The 22,511-nt window shown below is 43.3% G+C and overlaps 1 protein-coding gene across 2 annotated transcripts in view; it reads right to left on the bottom strand.

Annotated features, from left to right (window-relative positions):
- Window positions 1-22,511, bottom strand: part of pip5kl1 (phosphatidylinositol-4-phosphate 5-kinase-like 1) — a 60,454-nt gene that overhangs the window by 29,645 nt on the left and 8,298 nt on the right. For both annotated transcript variants that reach the window (XR_006316051.1, XM_043720540.1), the window contains exon 2: window positions 6,084-6,275. Coding sequence is in view for 1 of the 2 variants with exons in the window: in XM_043720540.1 (XP_043576475.1) it covers window positions 6,084-6,275 (192 nt within the window). In the remaining variant the exon portion in view is untranslated. The remainder of the gene's footprint in view (window positions 1-6,083; window positions 6,276-22,511) is intronic.

The following is a 22,511-nucleotide window of genomic DNA, read 5'->3' as shown; positions in this document are numbered from 1 at the left end:
AATCAGATAAGTTAATTGTTGTTTTAAGTCTGTCCAAGAGAAAGGCTGTATTAGTGAGTACAGTGGGTTCTTTCTTGATTACATGTTTTTGGAGATAAGTCTCTTGATTAAACTTAAAATATAAGCCATAGCTATTAATTTAACCTGGGACAGTGTTTGTAGAGGAATAAGACAGTGTTATTTTCTGGGTCTGTAGATTGTGAAGGAGCAAAAATGGCTTTTGCAGTGATATGTACTTCTTGTCAGATGTGGGAGTTTAAAGAGAGTTTAAGGGTTCCTGCAGATTATATCTGCCATAAATGCTATTGGATGCAAATCTTATCAGATCGAGTGGATTGTTTGGAGAGACAAATAGAAGCGATGAGGAATTTGCAACAGCCAACAGTATGTGATGGATGGCAGTTATAAGAAGGGGGGGAAGTCTCAGGTACAATCACATAGATGGGTTAACTCCAGGAAGGGTAAGAGAGATAGGAACCTAGGGCAGGAGTCTTTTGTGGATATACCCATTTCAAACAGGTATGCTGTTTTGGAAAATGTAGGGGGTGATGGATTCTCAGGGGACTGTAGCATGAACAGCCAAGTTTCTGGTATTGAGACTGGCTCTAATGCAACGAGGAGTATGTCGACTTCCAAGAGATCAATTGTGTTAGGGGATTCTGTAGTCAAAGGTACAGACAGACGTTTCTGTGGCCAGCAGAGAAAAAGTAGAATGGTGTGTTGTTTCCCTGGTGCCAGGATCAAGGATATCTCAGAGAAGGTGCAGAATGTTCTCACAGGGGAAAGGGGCCAGCAAGAGGTCATTGATTTGCCAAAGCTATCTCATGTCCACTTTTTGCCCTCCTAATTTCCATCTTAAGTATACTCCTACTGCCTTTATACTCTTCTAGGGATTCACTTGATCTCTGCTGTCTATACCTGACATATGCTTCCTTCTTACTCTCGTCATCCAGAATTCCCTACACCTATCAGCCTTGCCCTTCACCCTAACAGGAACATACTGTCTTTGGACTTTAGCTATCATACAAGTGTTTTTACAAGGAAAGACAATTAATGGATCATGAAACCAAGTTGGGTAAAGATGGTTGTGATAATCAGTAATAATCTAAATGAGTCGCAGAACAGGCTTGAGACGCTGAATGTCCTCCTCCTTTTGCTATGGTGATCAATAAATATTTATCAATAAGGGCTTGGCAAGGTTAGTTAATACTCCAGGTCTTAAGCTGGTTCAGAAATATCCAAGGCACGCTTATGGGGCTTTAAGACGTTGTGTGGCTTTATTATGTTGACATCAACAGTGTAACCACAGGAGAACTTACAGCTGTAATAACAGGGCAGCTTTAACCCTTGGGGTATTGAAAAGTCTCTGTAATGTGTTTGTCAACAAGGAGATGGGCCAAATCTCAGCTTTCCAATGAAGCATTGTCAGTGACACATGTCACCTGTGAACAGAACAAAATGACTGGGTTACTACTAGAGAGAGGGACCAACTCAAACTCTCACCTGCACCCAACAATTTGCTACTGCGACGAGAGTTGGAACAACAGGAGGCCATTCAGTCTCTTTAGTCTGTTCTGTCACTCAGTGAGCTCCTGGTTGATCTACACCTCAATCACATTGAGCTACTTTTGTTCACTATTCGCCTACCAATGAAGATCAATCAATCAATTAAAAGGAAAAATTCTTTGCAACAAGACCAGTCATATTGGACCTAAAATGTTAACTCGGTTCCTCACTCCACAAATGATCTCAGTCTTGAAAATGTCAACAGATACACCCCCATCCCCACCACCCAAAGTCCTTGTGGGAAGGGAATTCCAGATTTCCATGACTCTGTGGGAAAAGGTACTCCTAAGCATCTCCCCTTGTTCCTGATTCTCTCCAGCAAGGAAATTGTTTCTCTCAATCTAACCGAACACCAACCTTTTAAAGGCTGCAAACATTTTCAAACTTAGGAAATGTAATTCTAGACTGTGCTAATTTAACCTTCTTAACCACCAGGATTGATCAGAATGGCATTGGATTTAAGAAGACAGATGGGATAGTTGCCTTTATTCATCGATGGTGTGGAGGTGCTGGTGTTGGTCTGGGGTGGACAAGGTCAGAAGTTCCATGACACCAGGTTATCGCCCAACTGGTTTATTTGAAATCACAAGCTTTTGGAGCGTTGTCCCTTCACCTGATGAAGAGGCAACATGCCGAAAGCTTGTGATTTCAAATAAACCAGTTGGACTGTAACCTGGTGTGGTGTGACTTCTAACTTTATTCACCAACGCAAGGAGTTAATCTGGAGCAGTATATAATGATAGCGAGGCCATAGCTGAAGTACTGTGTGCAGTTCTGGATGCCCCACTATTGGAAGGATGTGATTGCATTGGAGAGGTGCAGAAAAGATTTACCAGGATGTTGCCTGGGCTGGACTGACTTAGTTATGAAGAGAGGCTAGAGTGGCTGGGGTGGTTTTCCTTAAAGCAAAGAAGGCTGAGGGGAGTACCTGACTGAAGTGTCCAAAAGTGTGAAGGGCATAGATAGGATAGATAGAAAGAAACAATTCTCCTTAGTCAAGAGATCAATAATCAGAGGGTATAGATTTAAGTTAAAGGACTGGAGATTTAGAGGGGCAAAAGGAAGACATTTTTCACCTAGAGGGTGTTGGGTATATGGAACTTACTGTCGAAAGGGGTGGTAGAAGTAGGAACCTTCAAGACATTTAAGTAATGTTTAGGTCAACACTTGAAATGCTACAGTGTACAAGACTAAGGGTCAATTGCAGGAAAATGGGACTAAGGCAGGTAGTAGCTTCATTCTGACATGGACATGGTGGGCTGAAGGTCCTCTTTACTTGCTGTAAAACTATATGACTTCATCATTCTAATCTGCACCACATCCCCTTCCAAGGCCACCATCTCCTTCCTAAGGTCCAGGGGCTAGAACTGAATATCATTACTCCAGGTGGAGTCAGTCCAAGGCTCTGTATAAGTGAAACATTATATCTATTCTTCACTTCAAAATCCTTCAGATAAAAGTTGAAAACTGAAAGAAAGATTCTCATTTCTTTCTCTTCCCTGAGATGTGGGCCTCACTGAGGAGGCCAGCCTTTAGCCCATCCCTAATTGTCCCTGGTCGGTGAAATTATATCAGAGAATAACTACAGTCAACCCCATTGCTGTGGGTCCGGAGTCACATGTAGGCCAGACCAGGTAAGGATGGCAGTTTCCTTCCCAAACCAGATGGATCCATGATTTCTGTCAAAGTCACACTTACTGAGACCAGCTTTAGAACTCAAATTTATGAACTGAATTTAAATTCCACCAGCTGCCTTGGTGAGATTTCAACCCATGCCCCCCGAGAATTAGGCTGGGCTTCTGGATCAATTACAAGTCCAGAGACATTACCACCACATTACTACACTTTTTTTTGTGGGATGACAGAACATCCTAACTTTGCTCGCCTTCCCAATGTAACCAAACGTCATTGATCTGAGTGGAACACTTTTTCAGAAAAGATGAACATTTCCATTAACTGAGTGGAAACTCTCTTCATGAAGGACTTCCTTAGACTGGTTTCCAGGCTGGTATAACCAGCCTATGGGTCTCCCCACTAACTTACACATGTTTGGGATTCCAACAAATGCAAATTCAAGTGTTCATTCTTGTGACGATGCAAATTGAAACATTGAATTGCCTGATAAAAAAATTGAACGACTTGCCGGTCCAGCAGATGACCAGCTCAATCACTGCAAGGCATTCCAGGCCCTTTGCTATGGAGCTGGGTTTAGTATGCTGGGGCTGGAGGGGCCCCATCAGGGAGAGATGTTCATGACTTCTCTTTTGGATTCGCCAACTCCAGATGGATCTGTTCATGGAATTGTCACATCACTGGCCCGCCACCAATCACCTCACCCTCCCCCGTCGCCAGACACATTCCTGGAATCCCATCACATGACCACCCTGTTTCCAACCACCTCACGCACCACACCCCTGCCATTGGCCTTTTGAAGACAAATAGGGCTGGTCAGACCAGATGCAGGGAGGATGTTTCCCCATGGTTTGTGGAATCTAGAACTGGGGGAGGTCACAGTCTAAGGATATGGGGAAAGGACTGAGATAAGGAAACATTTCTTCCCTCAGAGGGTGGTCAACCTATGAAATTTGCTACCACAAATGGCTAGGGAGACCAGATCACCGAGTATATTCAAAAAAAAGTTCAAGGACAGGGTTAAGAACGGCTTTTTTCCTGCTATTATTAGACTGATAAATGGGCTTCCTAACTTCAAATAATGATCTTGTTAATGTTGACCTAGCTTCATGCCCCTCCTGTGCAGTGTAACCTGTATGCCTCACTCTGTCTAAGCACCCTGTGATCTGCATGTCCTTGCACCTATGATTGGCTTGTACTGCTCGTAAACAAGGCTTTTCACTGTATTTAGGTACATGTAACAATAAATCAAATCAAAAAATAAACTGATAAAGTATTATCTCTGTGGTATCAAGAATCAAGTGGTATGGAGAGAAAGAGGGGGAATATGGTATTGAGATACAGGAATTGCCATGATTGTAGTGAATGGCAGAACAGGCTTGACTCCTGCTCCTAATTTATATGTTTCTACACCAATCACCTTCCAATCAGAAGGTCAGCTGATTCTCCCTTACCCAATCAGATGTTTTTCGTCTGTTGGTCAACTGGTCTTCCCTCCCATCTCCAAAACTTCCCCAGGTAACAAGTTAAAGAGAATTCACAGATTTTTAAATGCTGCTAACAATGTTTCAACAGGGTTTCTGGTAATACTGTCAAAGGAAATTAGTCTTTAATTTCTGGACCGTACAGGATGCAGTTGGATAGATAACAATCCTCAGTTCCTGAGAGGTGTATTTGAGATTTGATCTGAGAAAGGAACTGTTCTGTTATGTCTACAACAAATAACATCAAGTCCCAGTCTAAGTGGAGGTAATCAGTAACTTCCCTGTCAATTCACAAGACTATAAGATGTAGGAGCAGAATTAGGCCATTTGGCCCATCACGTCTGCTCTGTCATTCGATGGTGGCTGATATATTTCTCAACCCCATTATCCTGCCTTCTCCCATAACCTTGATCCCCTTACCAATCAAGAATCTGCCGATTTTTGTCTTAAAGACACTCAGGGACATGGCCTCCACAGCAATGAACTCCACAGATTAACCACTTTCTAGTTGAAGAAACTGCTCCAACTCATCTCAATCACACTTAGAAACCAGACTGATGTATGGGACTTGGACTGATGCCATGCACAGGCTTAGGACACAATCCCCCTCTCACTACATTGCAGACTGCTGCAGGAACAACCCTGCTTTCGTCGGTAGAAATTGCTACAAACGTGGTCATGAATTGTTTGCTGATGTCCATTGAGACGCTTCTTTCCCCTGGCTAGTCCACTCCTGGACACTATCAGACAATTTAGAATGGCCAATTGACCCAACTGTGGACTGTGGGAGGAAACCCATGCAGACTTAGGGAGGGTTTGCAAACTCCATAGTCAGTCATCCGAGGCTGGAATCGAACCTGGGTCCCTGGTGCTAACCACTGAGCCACCATGCCACCCTTTCCTTGACAGAAATAAATTCTGTTATATAATCACGAGACGATTAACCCAGAGACCTAAATAATGTCCTAGGTCCCTAGGTCTGAATTTGAATTCAATAGGAAGTATGGGATTAAGGCTCTGAACACCATGAAACCATGGTCGGTTGTCAGGAAAAACCCATCTGGGTCAGTAATGAGCTTTCGGGAAGGAAACTGCTGTCCCTACCTGGTCTGGCCTACATGTGACTCCAGACCCACAGCAATGCGTTTGGGTTTTCACTGCCCTCTGGATAACTACGGTTGGGCAATAAATGCTGGCCTAGCCAGGGACACCCACATCCTGGAAACGAATGAATTTAAAAATGGATTGCTGTGTGAGTAAACACTGCTTTCTGAGTCAACATACCCTGATTGCTGTTTGCATAATAAATGGACCTTATTTGGTGTAAAATAGGCAACCATCATACATCTCTACTCACTGAGTGATATGGTGGGGGCCAATTGGCACACTGGTTGACCTTACCATATGTGGATTGTCGATGGAGACTTGGACAGCCGATGTCAGCCCTTCCTTCAGCATACAGGTAAACCCGTAAAATTCATGATCTCGATCAATCTCAAACAAACCCAGCAGTTTCCATTTTTGTCTGACTCGCCACAGAAACTTCCTCTTGGCCGCTGATCTTTGGTTCATGCTGGCATCTTGGCTTTCCGTCTGGAAAAAAAAAGAACCAAACAGCTTCAGAGTCCTAAACCTCTCTTAATAGCTCATCCAGTTGAATCCCAGGGAAGTGTCAATACATTATTGCTGGATTATCACACAGAGAACACCAAGAAACCACGATATTAACCTGCGCTTGCTGTCTTGACTAGCAATGTCATCTTTAGCTGTAGAGAGATAGTTCAGGGTTGCCAACTCCCATGGAATATATTTCTGGAGGATTAATCATAAAGTAATCTGCCCTGCCCCCACAATTTTTCTGTAGACCATCGACATGTCCTAGTCATGTCCTTCCCATTCATAGACAATGGGCAAGAACTCTCAACAGGGTCACACTTGGTCATCAATCGAGCTGGTTATACCCAAATATCTTAATATGTAATTAACAAGGATAAGTTTATGAAGAAAATTAAATAAGCACATGCTTATTTTGAGGTCCAATATTTTTTCTCCTGGGTGTTGCTTACTACCTTGTTCAGAAAATGAATCTTTAAATGCTGGAGCTGGCAAGATCCAGCCAGCTTGATGCAGCCTGATGTTGAGGTTAATTCAGGTCAGTGAGCGCACTGAAAGGGAAGCCTTGTATATTGGCTTTCACGAGACAAAGAATGCAGAGACTGAATGCATTATTTGTGGTTACAGGGCGCAACACAGTACAACAAATTCAGCCAATAACTAGCAACTGATTCCTGGGATGGCAGCACTTACATACGGAGGCAGTTAGGATTATATTCACTGGGAGTTTAGAAAAATGAAGGAGGACTCCCATAGAAACTGATACAATTCTAACAGAACTACACAGAGTAAACACAGGAAGGATGTCCCCAATGACCAGGGAGTCCAGAACCAAGGGTCACAGTCTGACGATACAGGTTAAGCCACTTACGACTGACATGAGGAGAGATTTCTTCCCCCAGAGACTGATGAGCCTGTGGAATTCTCTGCCACAGAAAGTGGTTGAAGCCAAAACATTGAATGTTTTCAAGAAGGAGTTGGATACAATTCTTAGGGTTAAAGGGATCAAAGGGTACGGGGAGAAAGCAGGGACAGGGGAGTGAGTTGGATGACCAGCCATGTTTGTATTGAATTGCAGAATGGTGTTGAAGGGCCAAATGGCCTACTCTGCTCCTGTTTTCTGTACATTGGGGAGGGAAGACTGATTATAAAACAGAAATGAAGGTTTCAAATGATGCCCACACAATGAGGGCATGCCAGAACACCATGAAGAATGGCTCAAGTATTTTGAACTGGCTGCAGTTAACCAACAATGACTTGCATTTATATGGCACCTCTAACACAGCCAACATATCCTCGCATGCTTCACAATCGCTGGGCAGACCAAATTCTGACACTGAACCCCAGGTTGGAGTTGATGAAGATGGTGATATGGACAACTCTGGGAAAGAAATTCCAATATTTAGGATGATCACAACAAAAAGAAAAGCAGCTGACAATGGAGCGAATGGAGCAGAGGATGGTCAAGAGACCGGAAATGGAGAATTCTCAGAAGGTTTAGGAGGACACAAAGATAGAGACGGGTGAGGCTGGAGGGATTTGAACATAGGGATGAGAATTTTGAAATCAATTTGCTCAGACAAGGAGCCAATGTATGTTAATAAGCAATCAGAGGATGGCTCAACAGGATTTGGGGTGAGTAAGGTTGCAGCTAGGAGGCGTTGCTACCAAACTGGAGATGGATGTATCAGCCAATATTAACATCCTTCAAAATTCTCCAGGCATTTCCACTCAGCTCTTCATCATCTACAAGGCGCAAGTGATAAGACTATTAGATGGCAGAGCAGAAGTCGGTCGTTCAGCTTGAGTTTGCTCCACTGTCAGTGAGATCGTGAGAATCCTCAACTACACTTTCCTGTCTTTTCCCCATATAGAGTCATAGAGTTATAGAGATGTTCAGCAAGGAAACATATCCTTCGGTCCAACTTGACCATGCTGACCAGATATCCCAATCCAATCTAGTCCCACCTGCCAGCACCCGGCCCATATCCCTCCAAACCCTTCCTATTCATATACCCATCCAGATGCCTTTTAAATGTTGCAATTGTACCAGCCTCCAGCACTTCCTCTGGCAGCTCAGTCCATACATGTACCACCCTCTGAGTGAAAAAGTTGCCCCTTAGGTCTCTCTGGAACTATTTGGAGGCATATAGAAAACTTCTAACAGGGTGACCTCTGCTTTCCTGTTTCTAATCTCAGTGCATACTACTTCAGTTGACGAGTCCTTAAACATCCTTTCTATCACTGTAATACTGTCCTTGACTACCAATGCCACAATCTCATCTCTCAATTCCTTTGCTGATTAAAAATTTGTCTATCTCAGCCTTGAATATACTTAACGATCCAGCCTCTATAATGCTCTGCAGTAAAGAATTCCATAGATTCACTCCCTCTAGAGAGAAGAAATCCCTCCTCATCTCTGCTTTAAATGGTCCACTTTATTCAGAGATGATGCCCTCTGGTCCTAGACTCTCCCACAAGGGGAAACAATCTTTCTGTATCGGTCCTATCAAGTCCTCGAGGAATCTCATATGCTTCATGGAATACTCCCCACATGTCTGGATAAATGCAGCTCCAACAACATTCAAGAAGGTTGATATCATCAAGGATAAAGCAGCCCAAATAATCTGCAGGTCATTCGCCATCTAAACATTCACTCTCCTCAACATGGCTGCTGCATAGCATTTCCCAACTGAAACATCCAACAGCTAGAAGGAGCAGGGCACCAGACACAAGGGAATATCATTGTTTCCAATCTCACACCATCATCATTCATTGACCTCCCACATAGTGGAAGCAGGCCATTCAGCCCATCAAGTCCACACCGTCCCTCTGAAGAGCATCCCACTCAGACCAACACCCCTGTTCTATCCTATCCCTGAAACCCTGTGTTTTCCCACGGCTAATCAACTTAGCCTGCACACCCGTGGACACTATGGGCAATTTAGCATGGCCAGCCCACCTAACCGGAGCACCCGGAGGAAACCCACGCAGACATGGGGAGAAGGTGCAAACTCCACGCAGACAGTCATTCAAGGATGGAATCGAACCCGGGTCCTTGGTGCTGTGAGGCAGCAGTGCTAACCACTGAGTCATCATGTTGCTGCTGTGTCAAATCAATGATAATTATTTATTCATTCATGTGGGCTTTGCTGCCTAAAGCAGGATTTATTACCCATCTCTATATGAGAAAGCAGTAGTGAATGAAGGTAGTAAGAAAGGGCCTCCCAGCTTAATTTCTTTGATATAACTGAGTGGCTCGCGAGGTCATGAATGTTCTGCTGTTGTGCTGTAAGTGCCCACACCATTCCATATCAAATCATCAAACACATATCTCTGTGGAAGCACCTTCACCACACGGGCTGATCTAGTGAACAATAAACACTGGCTTAACTAGTAATATCCACACTGCAAGAAGGTTTGTCAAATTTCCCAGTGAACACCATCAAGGGAGCAATATAAGTCAAAGTTGGCCACTTGACAATGTTTCCAAAATTACACAGTTTCCACTTTACGCCCCTCCCTGGGAGTCCCTGCAGTCTCTTGCTGGGATCACACTGGGATGTTGGTTAGTTTCCCCACAGGATTGCTGGGCTGTGTTGCTCAACGTAGATTGAGCTAAAGAACATGAATGAAACTGATTATCTGGCTATCGAGATGGAGAGAGGGCACATTCGCTAAGCACGGACTGTAATCTTTGCAGTGCGGCATGAGCTGGCTACATTTCAAATCCAGCCAAGTCTTCAGAGCTGTGATTCCGAAAGTACAATGGCTGGCATTTAATGGGAGCCGCCAAACACTGGGCTGTTGTGACTCTGAAAGCAAGTTATTGTGCTGCCTGTGACACTCTCACTCTGGAGACGGTATTATCTATTCCCAGGAAATAAAGTCAGGGCATGAAACACATCCTTTCCTTCCAGTCCCACAAACAAGGTTGGACCATTGGCCTCCAAACTGCAGCTGGCCTTCCAAATTTGAGCTGTTTTATGAAGGAAGGTTCAAGATGCAAGTTAGACATCACGTCTTACACAAATATGTGCCCAGACTCGTCCCTGCTTCAGTACAATGGCTGAAAGCGCTGGGTCTTGTTCCCAGCACCACATTTTAAGAAGGAGCCAAAGCTTTGGAGTAGGTTCAGAAGAGAATGATTAGAATGGCTGTAGGGATCAGCGAGTAGTATGAGATGGAGATTCTGAGGAAGCTGGACTGCGGCCTGAAAGCTGAGAGGAGATTTGACAGAGGTGTGCAAAATCACAAAGGGTTTGGACAGAATAATGTTCCAGCCAAGGGTCAATAATCCTGAGGGTATGGATTTACAGCGAGTGGCAAAAACACAAGAGATACCCTGAGGAGAAACATTTCATTATGGTACAAGTGACAGGATGGATGGGTACAGTTTCAATCAAAGCTTATAGGGTAATGGATACAATTTCAGTCAAAGCCTATAGGATGATGGATACAGTTGCAGTTGAAGCCTATAGGGTAATGGATACAATCTTAGTCAAAGCCTGTAGGATGATGGTTACAGTTTCAGTCAAAGCCTATAGGGTAATTGATACAGTTGCCATCGAAGCCTATAGGTAATGGATACAGTTTCAGTCAAAGCCTATAGATAATGGATACAGCTTCAGTCAAAGCCTATAGGATAATGGATAGAGTTTCAGCCAAAGGCTATAGGTAATGGATACAGTTTCAGTCAAAGTCTATAGGATGATGGATACAGTTTCAGTCCAAGTCTATAGGTAATGGATACAGTTTCAGTCAAAGTCTATAGGTAGTGGATACAGTTTCAGTCGAAGTCTATAGGATGATGGATACAGTTTCAGTCAAAGCCTATAGGTAATGGATACAGTTTTAGTCAAAGTCTATAGGATGATGGATACAGTTTCAGTCAAAGTCTATAGGTAATGGATACAGTTTCAGTCGAAGTCTATAGGATGATTGATACAATTTCAGTCAAAGCCTATAGGTGATGGATACAGTTTCAGTCAAAGTCTATAGGATGATGGATACAATTTCAGTTAAAGCCTATAGGTGATGGATACAGTTTCAGTCAAAGTCTATAGGTAATGGATACAGTTTCAGTCAAAGTCTATAGGATGATAGATACAATTTCAGTCAAAGCCTATAGGTGATGGATACAAGTTCAGTCAAAGCCTATAGGTAATGGATACAGTTTCAGTCAAACCTGGATCAATACTTGAAGGAGGAAACAAAATGCAGGAAATACCGGGAGTGGATGGCTCCACAACATATCAGGCTGATGGGCTGAGCAGCCACCATCTGTACTGTCCTAGTTTATGATTCTATAAGTAAGGTAGCAGGATGGAGGGCCAGTGATGGCCACTGTGACAGGGAGGACCGAGTCCAAAAAGGAACACAAACCTGAGAATTTTAAAATTGAGCCATTGGTGATGGACCTCCCTGGCTCTTCCAATTCTGGCCTCTTGCCCATTGCCAATTCCTTGGTTCCTCCTTTCGTGATGGTGGTTTCAACTATCCAGGTCCTAAGTTCCAGAATGTACCCCCTATACCTTTCTCTGCCCTTGCTTAAGATGCTCATCAAAAACTCACCACATTGTCCAAGCTGTGGTCCACCTGCTCAGATGTGTCTTACATGACAATGATCATCCAGTGTTTGATAATTCCCCTGTGAAGGACCTCAAGATGTTTAACCATGTTAAATGGCTCTATGAATATGTACATTGTGTTGTGGGTGTTAGGCTGAATTCGATTAGAGCAAAGCAAGGGCAGGGCTGGAAGGAGAAGATCATGGTAACATTGTTGGACTAATAACCCAGAGACGCAGGCAAATACTTTGAGGATGAGAGTTCCAATCCGAGCACAGTGGCTGGTGGATTTAAACTCGATTAATAAGAAAGCTCGGCTGAGTAATGGTGCAAATAAACTCTCGTTGTGTGCTGAAAAATCTAGACTTGGTTTGAACATGGTGCTTGCGTACAAACCTCTAACATTTTGACTCTTCAGTCACTGGAAACTGCAATTCTTCTATCCAGACCTGTGGTGAGCTGGAGAGTTGATGAAGAGAGGTTAGACAGACTGGGGTTGTTCTCCTTAGAGTACAGGAGAAAGTCAATGCACTCTTGGTCTCTTTGTCATTTCAGTTTTACAAACCTTTGTCAATGAACCAGAGATACTGATCAAATATTTACACCTAGCCACTGGATTGTCAGTCTCCAGCTGACCACAGTCTACGTCTACATAGCAATAACAATCAGCATTTATACAGCAAAATTAAAGCAAAGTACTGTGAACCCTGGATATCTGTATTGAAGAGGAGACATGATTGAAATGTACAGAATCATAGAATCCCTACAGTGTGGAAACAGGCCCTTGGGCCCAACAAGTCCTCGCTGACCCTCTGAAGAGTAACCCACCCAGATCCATTCCCTTACCCTATTACTCTACGCTTACCCCTGACTAATGCATCTAACCTACACGTCCCTGAACTCTATGGGCAATTTAGCATGGCCAATTCACCTAACCTGCACATCTTTGGACTGTGGGAGGAAACTGGATCACCCTGAGGAAATCCACGCAGACACGGGGAGAATGTGCAAACTCCACACAGGTTGTTGCTCGAGGGTGGAATCGAACCCGGGTCCCTGGAGCTGTATGAGAGGCATAACCAGGCTAGACAGGAAGAAAGTTTTCCCTTTGCTGGAGGGAATCAATGACTGGAGGGCCAAGAACTTAAGGTAAGGTAATGGGGTAGGAAGGTTAGAGAGATGTGAGGAAGAACCTGTTCATTCAGAGGATGCTGGGAATCTGGGCCCCACTGGCTCTAAGTATGGGAGAGACAGAAATGGTGATCACATTTGAAAAGTATTTAGATATGTACTTGCAATGTCAAGGCAGACAGGGCTCTGGGCCTAGTGCTGGGAAATGGGTTTCGAATAGTATGTGGGTTGTTTCTGACCAGCGCAGACTCGATAGGTCAAAGGGGCCTTTCTCTGTACTGTAGATCGCTATGACTCTATGACTTCTGTCTAATCTCCTCTAAACTTCTCTTCAGAGGGCAACAAGCCATTGAATAAAAACAGGAGAAAGTCAACGCACTCTTGGTCATTTCAGTTTTATAAACCTTTGTCAATCAGCCAGACATACCGAGCAAATACTTACACCTAGCCACTGGATTGTCAGTCTCCAGCTGACCTCAGTCTACACCTACATAGCAATAACAATCAGCATTTATACAGCAAAATAAAAGCAAAGTACTATGAATGCTGGGTAACTGTATCAAAAACAGGAAGTGCTGGAGAAACTTAACAGGTCTGGCAGCATCTGTGGACAAAGAGAGAGGGAAAACCAGAGTAAACGTTTCCAATCCTGACTCGTCTGGACAGCCCTGGACTAGCAGCCAGTGCAGGCTGGTGGTCACAGGGACCTGCACTCGGTGCGACAAAGTGGCAGATTTATGGATCAGTTCAGGTTTCAAGAGGAAGGTGGCCAGGAGATAAGTTAACATCAGCTCTGGTGAAGTCCTGAGATGAGGAATAACACCCTGTACTGGGGAAGTGAATCGGAAGGTCAGGATTGGGGATAAGAGGGAGAAGGGAGAACAATAAAGAATGATAGCTCATCAAACCAATTTCACTTTTCAACGAGGTGACAGCTCAGCTGTATCTGAATTCCATTTTACAGGCTTTGATCAGTAATAGTAAATATCCTTAGTACCCTAGCTTTACGATATTAAAATCGTTTCTTCTTAAAGAGAGATAACAATTACCAAGAAAGTAAAGTTTGAGAACACAAAGTAAAGCAAACAAGCAAAATAACAATCTGTACCATAAGGGAGTCGGACTGTATCAGAGCCGAGATAAGGAATTCTACAATGTGACAGAACAAAAGGAAGAGATTCTGCTCTTTACAAAAATGCATGTGATCACATTTAGATATAAATATAAATTACAAGGAGTTACGAAGCATTGACAGCACTGAAACATGTCTAGTTGGACCTTTTTTTGATATATTCAGGGGATAGGGATGTTGCAGGGAAGACTGGCCACTGTCCCAACTTCCACCCTCCTCAAAGCTGAACTCATCTAAGAAACTGCCACTCACTCGCGTCAAGGTCATCCATTGTTCTTGTGCTCACTATCCTACACTGCCTACTGCTCCAGGATTCTCCAAAGGAGTTGTATTGGGTTAGAAACGAGAATTGTCCATTGCTAATTGCCCAACTTCTTGACAACTGATTGGTTTTCGGGAAATTTCTGAAGGCGGTTATGAGTTGACTACAAATGGTCTGGGTCCAGAGTTGAATGTAGGCCAGATTAGGAGAGCAGATTTCCTTCCCTTGAGAACATGACATGAACAGCTGGCTTTCTAAGTGATCTGGTAGCTTTCTGGTTACCATTACTAATACTAGCATTGATAATTTCTAAATAAATTTAGATTAAGTAGTTAAATTTAAATTCTCCCAGCTACCATGGTGAGGTTTGATCTTGTGTCTCTGGTTTGTTAGTGCTAGGCCTCTGAAATACTCAGTGACAAGGCTAGTATTCTACTGTTGCTGGTGTCACAGAGTCATACAGCACTGAAACAGACCCTTCGGTCTAACCAGTCCATGCCAACTGTAATCCCAAACTAAACTGGTCCCACCTGCCTGTGTTTGGCCTATATCCCTCCAAACCTTTCCTATTCATGTAAATATCCAAATGTCTTTTAAATATTGTAACTGTGCCTGTATCCACCACTTCCTCAGGAAGTTCCTCCTATACATGATGTACTCTGTGTGAAAAAGTTGCCCCTCAACTTTTAAAAATCTTTCTCCTCTCATCTTAAAAATATGCCCCCAATCTTAAAAAATCCCACCCTAGGGAAAAGACACTTGCCATTCACCTTACCTATAATCCTCATGATTTTATAAGCCTCCTATTCTTCAGTGAAAAAAGTCCCAGTCTATTCAGCTCCTCTCTATAACTCAAATCTTCTATCTCAGGCAACATCTGGTAAATCTTTTCTGAACTCTCTCCAGCTTAACCATATCCTTTGTAAAACAGGGAGAACAGAACTGGACACAAGATTCCAAAAGAGGCTTCTATCAACCTCAATATGATGCCCTAACTCCTACATTCAAAGGTCTGAGCAATGATGACAAGCGTGCTGAGTGTCTTCTTAATCACCCTGTCTACCTGTGACACAAACTTCAAAGAATTATGTACCTGAACCCCTAGATCTCTCTCTGTTGTACAACACTACCTTGCCCTCGATTGTTTTACCAAAATAAAATATCTCACATTTATCCAAATTAAACTTCATCGGTCATTCCTCAGTCCACTGACCCAATTAATCAAGATCCCTTTGTAATCTTAGGTAACCTTCTTCATTGCCCACTATCCCACCAATTTTGGTGTCATCTGCAAACTTGCTAACCATACTTTCTATAATCTCATCTAAATCATTCACATAAATGACAAACAAAAGTGGACCCAATGGAACACCGCTGGTAAGAGGCCTCCAGTCTAGAAAGATAACCCTCCACCATCACCCTCTTATTATTTACATCATCTCCTCCAATCTGCACAATTTCCTCTTCTTTAACATTATGAAAATGAAACACAAAATTGAAATTTTGCTTTTGTGTTCATCAGGACTGGAGTACAAGAAACTAAGCTTAGAAAAGGGAACAATAATTTATACAACATCGCAGTCTTTTAAAATGGGGCGGCATGGCGGCTCAGTGGTTAGCACTGCTGCCTCACAGCGCCAGGGTCCCAGGTTCAACTCTGGCCTCGGGCGACTGTCTGTGTGGAGTTTGCACAGTCTCCCCGTGTCTGCGTGCGTCTGCTCTGGGTACTCCAGTTTCCTCCCACAGTCCAAAGATGGGCAGGCCAGGTGAATTGGCCATGCTAAACTGCCCGCAGTGTTAGGTGCATTAGTCAGAGGGAAATGGGACTGGGTGGGTTACTCTTCAGAGGGTCGGTGAGGACTTGTTGGGCCGAAGGGCCTGTTTCCACACTGTAGGGAATCTAATCTAGGAGAAGGATGTCAACTGACTGGATTTTGCATTATTTTCTCCCTGAGATACTTAAAATGTGCATGCACCCAGTGCTCAAAAAGCCTCAAACCCTTTGAAAAATGAAACAAACTTATTAAAAAAATGGCAAACCCTTATGAAATAATCATACTTGATTTTTTTTTTGCAAGGTTACTTCAATCTGTGCCTGCTTACAAGGTCTGAGAGTCAATTCCATCTCACTCACAATGAAAACAGGTTAAAGATGATCCTCTCACTCTGGAAAAGGGAGAATGATGTGATAGGAAAGGATCAGACCATTTGATATCCACGCGTTTTCCAACTAACACGGACAGAACATTTGCTTGAATAACATTTGAAGAAAACACCAGGACTGAGAGTTTTCTTTTCACTGCATCCCTCAAAATCACGTTTTGAAAGGTCTTTCACATACTTGGTATATAGGTATTAGTAACACTTGTTATCCATACCTCACTACAATGCTTTTCACTTCTACATGGGTCCCATACAAGTTGCATGACTGTTTCATGAATACAAAGCTGCTAACAATAGATTTTTTTAAAAATTCATTTGCGGAGTGTGGGTGTTGCTGCCTGTCCCCTTGATAAAGTGGTGGTGAGCTACCTTCTTGAACTGGTATAGACAGGGTGGATAGAGACAAGCTTTTTCCCAGGGTGAAGGATTCAATAACGAGAGGTCATGCTTTCAAGGTGAGAGGTGGAAAGTTTAAGGGGATACACACGGCAAGTACTTCACACAGAGGGTGGTGGGCATTTGGAATGCGTTGCCAGCAAAGGTGGTAGAGGCAGGCATGGTAGATTCATTTAAGATGCGTCTGGACCGATGCATGAGTAGGTGGGGAGCAGGGGGATACAAATGCTTAGGAATTGACTGACAGGTTTAGAGAGTATATTTGGATTGGCTCAGGCTTGAAGGGCCGAAGGGCCTGTTCCTGGGCTGTAAATTTTCTTTGTTCTTTGTTGGTGCAGTTTTGTGCCACAAAGGACAGATGTCTTCAACATCAGGAGAAGCCTGCAGGAGTCAGATCACAGGAGACTGTTCACGACACCCCCTCCATGATTTCTGCTCTCCTCCAGCCCTACAATGCTCAAGATCTGTGCTCACCCATTTCTGGCTTCTGATGCATCCCTAGTCCCCTTCCAGCCACCTCCAGGGTCTGTGTCTTCAGCGTGTTAATCATCTCCACAAACGTTTCTGCTTCTCTGCCTCGCTCACTCCTCCTCAAAGACATTCCTTGGAATCTACTTACTTGACAAAACTGACCGCTTATGACATAAAAGATGAGAATGACCTTTCTTAAAGAGTCTCGCCTGTCTTCGGAACATCTTCCTACGAAGGGGGGTGGAAGGACAGCCTTTGAATATTTTTTAAGTGAGAGATTAAAAGGTTTCTTAATTATCAAGAGGTGAATGGTCACTGGGGGTAGGCAGGAATGTGGAATAATCAAGTCAGTAATAATTTTATTAACAGACAGAGCAGATCTAATGGGTTTACTGTCCTACTCCTCCTAATGCATCTTCCTAAAATTTACTCAAGCAGTTCCAACATAAAGCAGGAACAGGGTGTTTGGTCTCCCATGTCTGTGCCGACCATGGTGCCATTCTGAACTAATTTCATCTGCCTGCACATAGTCTGGGCCCCTCTACTCCCTACCTGTTCATGTGTCTGTCTGAATCCCTCTTAAACATTGCTATTGTATCTGCCTCTGCCACCTCATCAGGCAGCACGTTCCAGGCACCCCCCACACTCTGCGTAAAAAGCTTGACTTGAACATCTACCTTAAAATTTCTCTCCTCACTTTGAAGCTATGCCCCATAATACTTGGCATTTCCACCCTGGGAAAAGGACTCTTGACGACCCACCCTATTCATCTCTTTCAATTTTACATACTTCTGTCAGGTCACCCCCTCGGCCTCTGACACTCTCGTGAAAACAATCCAAATTTGTCGAACCTCCCCTTATAGCTAACACACTCCATTCCAGGCAACATCCTGGTAAACAAAAACAGAAATTGATGGAAAAACTCAGCAGGTCTGACAGCATGTGTGGAGAGAAATCAGAGTTAATGTTCCAGGTCCAGTGAGTCTTCTTCAGTCTGAGTTTTTCCAGCAATATTTGAGTGTGTTTCTGATTTGCAGCATCTGCCGTTCTTTTGGTTTTTTAACGTCCTGGTAAACCTCTTTTGAAGGTTCTCCAAAGCCTCCACATCCTTCCCATAGTGTGGCGATCCAGAACTGTACATAATATCCCAGATGTGGTCTCTCTCTAAAGTTTCATACAGCCTCAACATGACTTGCCAACTTTTATACTCAATGCTCCGACTGATAAAAGCAAGCATGTAATACACCTTCTTTACCAACTTATCCACTTGATTTGCCACTTTCAGGGCGCTCTGCACTTGCACCTCAAGATCTCTCTGTATAGCAATGCTCCTAAGGGTCTTGCCTTTTATTCAATACCTTCCATTCTGTGTCGAATTCTGTTTGATAAGGCTGCTGTTAAATGTCTTGGGTCATCATACTGGAGATGCTAAATCAATTCAATTTGCAGTAACAAACCTGACTTGATTAAATTGTTAAAAATCACACAACATCAGGTTATAGTCCAATAGGTTTATTTGGAAGCACTAGCTTTCGGAGCACTGCTCCTTCATCAGGTAGCTCGCTGGCATTGTGTGATTTTTAACTTCATTCACTCCAGTCCAACCTCATCACCTCCACATCATGATTAAATTGTTGCAATTGTGCAAGAAATGGCAAACATCACTAAAATATTATGAGCACAAAGGGGCTTTTTATGGGTTAAGCAATCAATCAAGGGAGATGGAGAAACTCTACCCTTCCTTTGCTAACTGCCCTCTGTCAGGCACTAACCGAGTTTCCCCGGTGTGAACTTCCCAGAGAATATTCTGGAGGATATTCTTCTATTGAAATCATGCTGATTCAAATACTTGCTTGAGACTGCTACTGAATGCAATCTCTGTAGAACCTGGTGGAATTTTCCATTCTCTTCCGTCCACTTGTTCATTATTGCCTCGTGTAGGGTTTGTGACACAATGTAAACAGGCTCTCAAAGCAACAAACACAAACAGAAACAGAGAAAACACAACACAACATTCTGGCTGAATAATGCATCACCACCACTTCCCTTGCATTTGTTCAAGCTTCCTTATAGAGCACATCTGTGTTTATTACCACATATGTGTGTATATTGTGAATATATATCAGCACAGCGGCAGAACTTCTCCAATTAAATTACTGTCATTATTATGATGCTACTATTTTAAATACAGCACTTCTAGTTGCTCATTCATCAAAGCCTTGAACAGAATCAAAGCCTCTCATTCTGCATAAAGCAATATAAAGCATAGCAGATCCAGGTATTAAGTCAAAGAGTCATACTGCACGGAAACAAACCCTTCAGTCCAATCAGACCACACCATCCATAATCCCAAACTAAACTAGTCCCACCTGCCTGCTCCTGGCCATATCCCTCCAAACCTTCCCAATTCATGTACTTATCCAAATGTCTTTTAACATTGTAACTGCGCCCACATCCACCACTCCCTCAGTACGTTCATTCTACACGTGAACCACTTTAAGTGTAAAAATTCTGCCCTCATGTCTTTTTTAAATCTCTCTCCTCTCACCTTAAAAATATGCCCCCCACCCCCCATCTCAAAAGCCTCCATCCTAGGGAAAATTGACCCACCATTAACCCTATTTATACCCCTCCAGATTTTATTAACCTCTGTAAGGTCACCTTTCAACCTCCTACACTCCAGTGAAAGAAGTCCCAGCCTATCCAGCCTTTCTTTATAACTCAAACCTTTCATTCCCAGCAACATCCTGGTAAACCTCTTCTGAACCATCTCTAGCTTAATAATATCTTTCCTATAGTAACTAAAAGGAGGAAAAAGTGAGGACTGCAGATGCTGGAGATCAAAGTCGATTCTCCTGCTCTTTGGATGCTGCCTGACCTGCTGTGCTTTTCCAGCACCATACTCTTGGCTATAGTAATTAAAAGAGTCAACAGTCTGCTCTTGTGACTGATTTTTAAAAGTTCATTCGGGGGATGGTGCTTCAGTGGCTGGGCCACCATTTGTTGCTGCTCATTAACTCTTCCTGAAAAGGGACTGTTGGAATATGAGAGTGTAAAGTGGGAGGGAGTTTTGCCAAAATTGAGAAAGCAGGTCTACATACATATTTTCAGGGATCATGTGTTCATACACATCTGAACAAAACATGTGTTTCCTTGTTCAGATCCATGTATCATAGGACATTCATAACTATCCCTTTCTATTGTGCACTCGCTTGTCCAATAGTATATGACAGTTTGACTCTGTAGGATAACAACTTCTCCAACTATAGAATCAAAATGGTTGTATTTTTTAATTCGCATAGTAAGAAGAACTTTTAATTCAAATGCAGTGAATATTCATTTTGGAGAGAATAGCTTTGGAAAATAAGTTGCATCCCATAAATTGCCCAACCGCCTTGTCAACTTAACCAATTCATCACATTCACCCCACCCTGTTGCCACCCCCTTTCCATTCTGTCCAGTCCAATGCAGTGAATATTCATTTTGGAAAGAATAGCTTTGGAAAATAAGTTGCATCCCATAAATTGCCCAACCGCCTTGTCACACTTAACCAATTCATCACATTCACCCCACCCTGTTGCCACCCCCTTTCCATTCTGTCCATTCCTCCCATCCAACTCTTATTAACACCCCTGTCCCTCCCATCAATCCCATCCCAACATCCCTTGAAGAGATAGTCTTTCCTGCCAGGGTAACTTTGTTGTTGGACTCCATCTTTGCTACCTTCCTCTGTTTTCATCCTGCTCCCTCACCACTCCCCACTCTTGGACCTGGGCCCGATCCACATCTCAGCCGCTTCTTACCAAACAAACCCAACAGAGAGATTCCCCTCAAACAGTCAAGATATACAGAAAATATTTTTGTTATAGATATTTCTGAAAAATACATTATTTCTCTACATTCCCCAGACATTTAGGGGTACATCATTGCTGAACACCCAGAAGATTCAAAATCAGAGCAGTGGTAGGCCATTCGGCCCCTCGAGCCTACTCTACCAGTCAATAAATTCATGGTCGATCTGATGTGACCTTAACTGAACTCTCCCACTTTCCCCTACTAACCACACCCCCCCATGACCCTTGACTTCCTTTCCAATCAAACTCTGTTATGGTTATATTCAGTGATCCAACTGCTCGCTGGGGGTGAGAATTCCAAACTCTGATGACCTTCTGGCGAATTCTCCACTCTTAACATCCTGAGAGTTGGTATTGATCGAAAGCACAAGTGGGCCTGCCATTATAAATACCACAGCCACTAGAGTAGGTCAGGGCCTGAGTAACTCACCTGCTGATCAAGTTCTCCCTAAGCTTGATTGGGTATATAGTAAGCCCAAGATACCTCCACATGCTACACAAAAATAGGCTACTTTAAGTTACCACATGTGCATGGCCAGGCAAGATTTTTAAGAGCCCACACCTTTTAACCACCCACGTATCCCAGGAAGAATGAGAGAATGCTGCTCTTGACTTCCCACGCCTTGTCACTATCTACTGGCACAGGAGTGTGACGGAATACTCTCCACATGCCTGATGTTTGCAGCTCCAGCAACACTCTGGGTCGTTCTGCTTCATCACCCACTTCTGTTCCTACCTCATCCTAAACCCAATCTCTGCTTTTGTCACCTTTAGACTTGATTGTCCTAAGGTGATCATTCCTTGCCCTCCTTGAATTTCTACTTGCTCACAATTTCATAGCAAAAGCCACCTTGTGCGGATGCTGGAGATGCAAAATAAAACAAAATGCTGGTAAAATTCATCAGGTCTGGCAGTATCCATGGAGAGAGAAACAGAGTTAACGTTGGGTCAGGTATGACTCTTCTTCGTGGCTCTAGATTCCAAAGAAAGCATATCAAAATCGAAATGTTAACCATTTCTCTCTGAACAGATGCTGCCAGACCTGATGGGTTCCTCCTGTACTTTCTGTTACACAATGTCAGCGGCCCACACCCTAGCTGTCAATCAGCTCAGGCTCTGGGCTCATCCAGGCAGGTGGCCCATTGAAGTGGAATAAATCCGCATCTTAAAAAGTGCTTGATCCTTCTTCTTTCTTTTGTGCAGCCCTAAATCTTCCGGTCTTCCAACTTTCACCTC

Source organism: Chiloscyllium plagiosum, chromosome 30 (assembly GCF_004010195.1).
Source record: "Chiloscyllium plagiosum isolate BGI_BamShark_2017 chromosome 30, ASM401019v2, whole genome shotgun sequence".
Classification (NCBI taxonomy): Eukaryota; Metazoa; Chordata; class Chondrichthyes; order Orectolobiformes; family Hemiscylliidae; genus Chiloscyllium; species Chiloscyllium plagiosum.
Note: the sequence above shows the minus strand (reverse complement) of the source record. Positions and strands in the feature narration are given on the sequence as shown.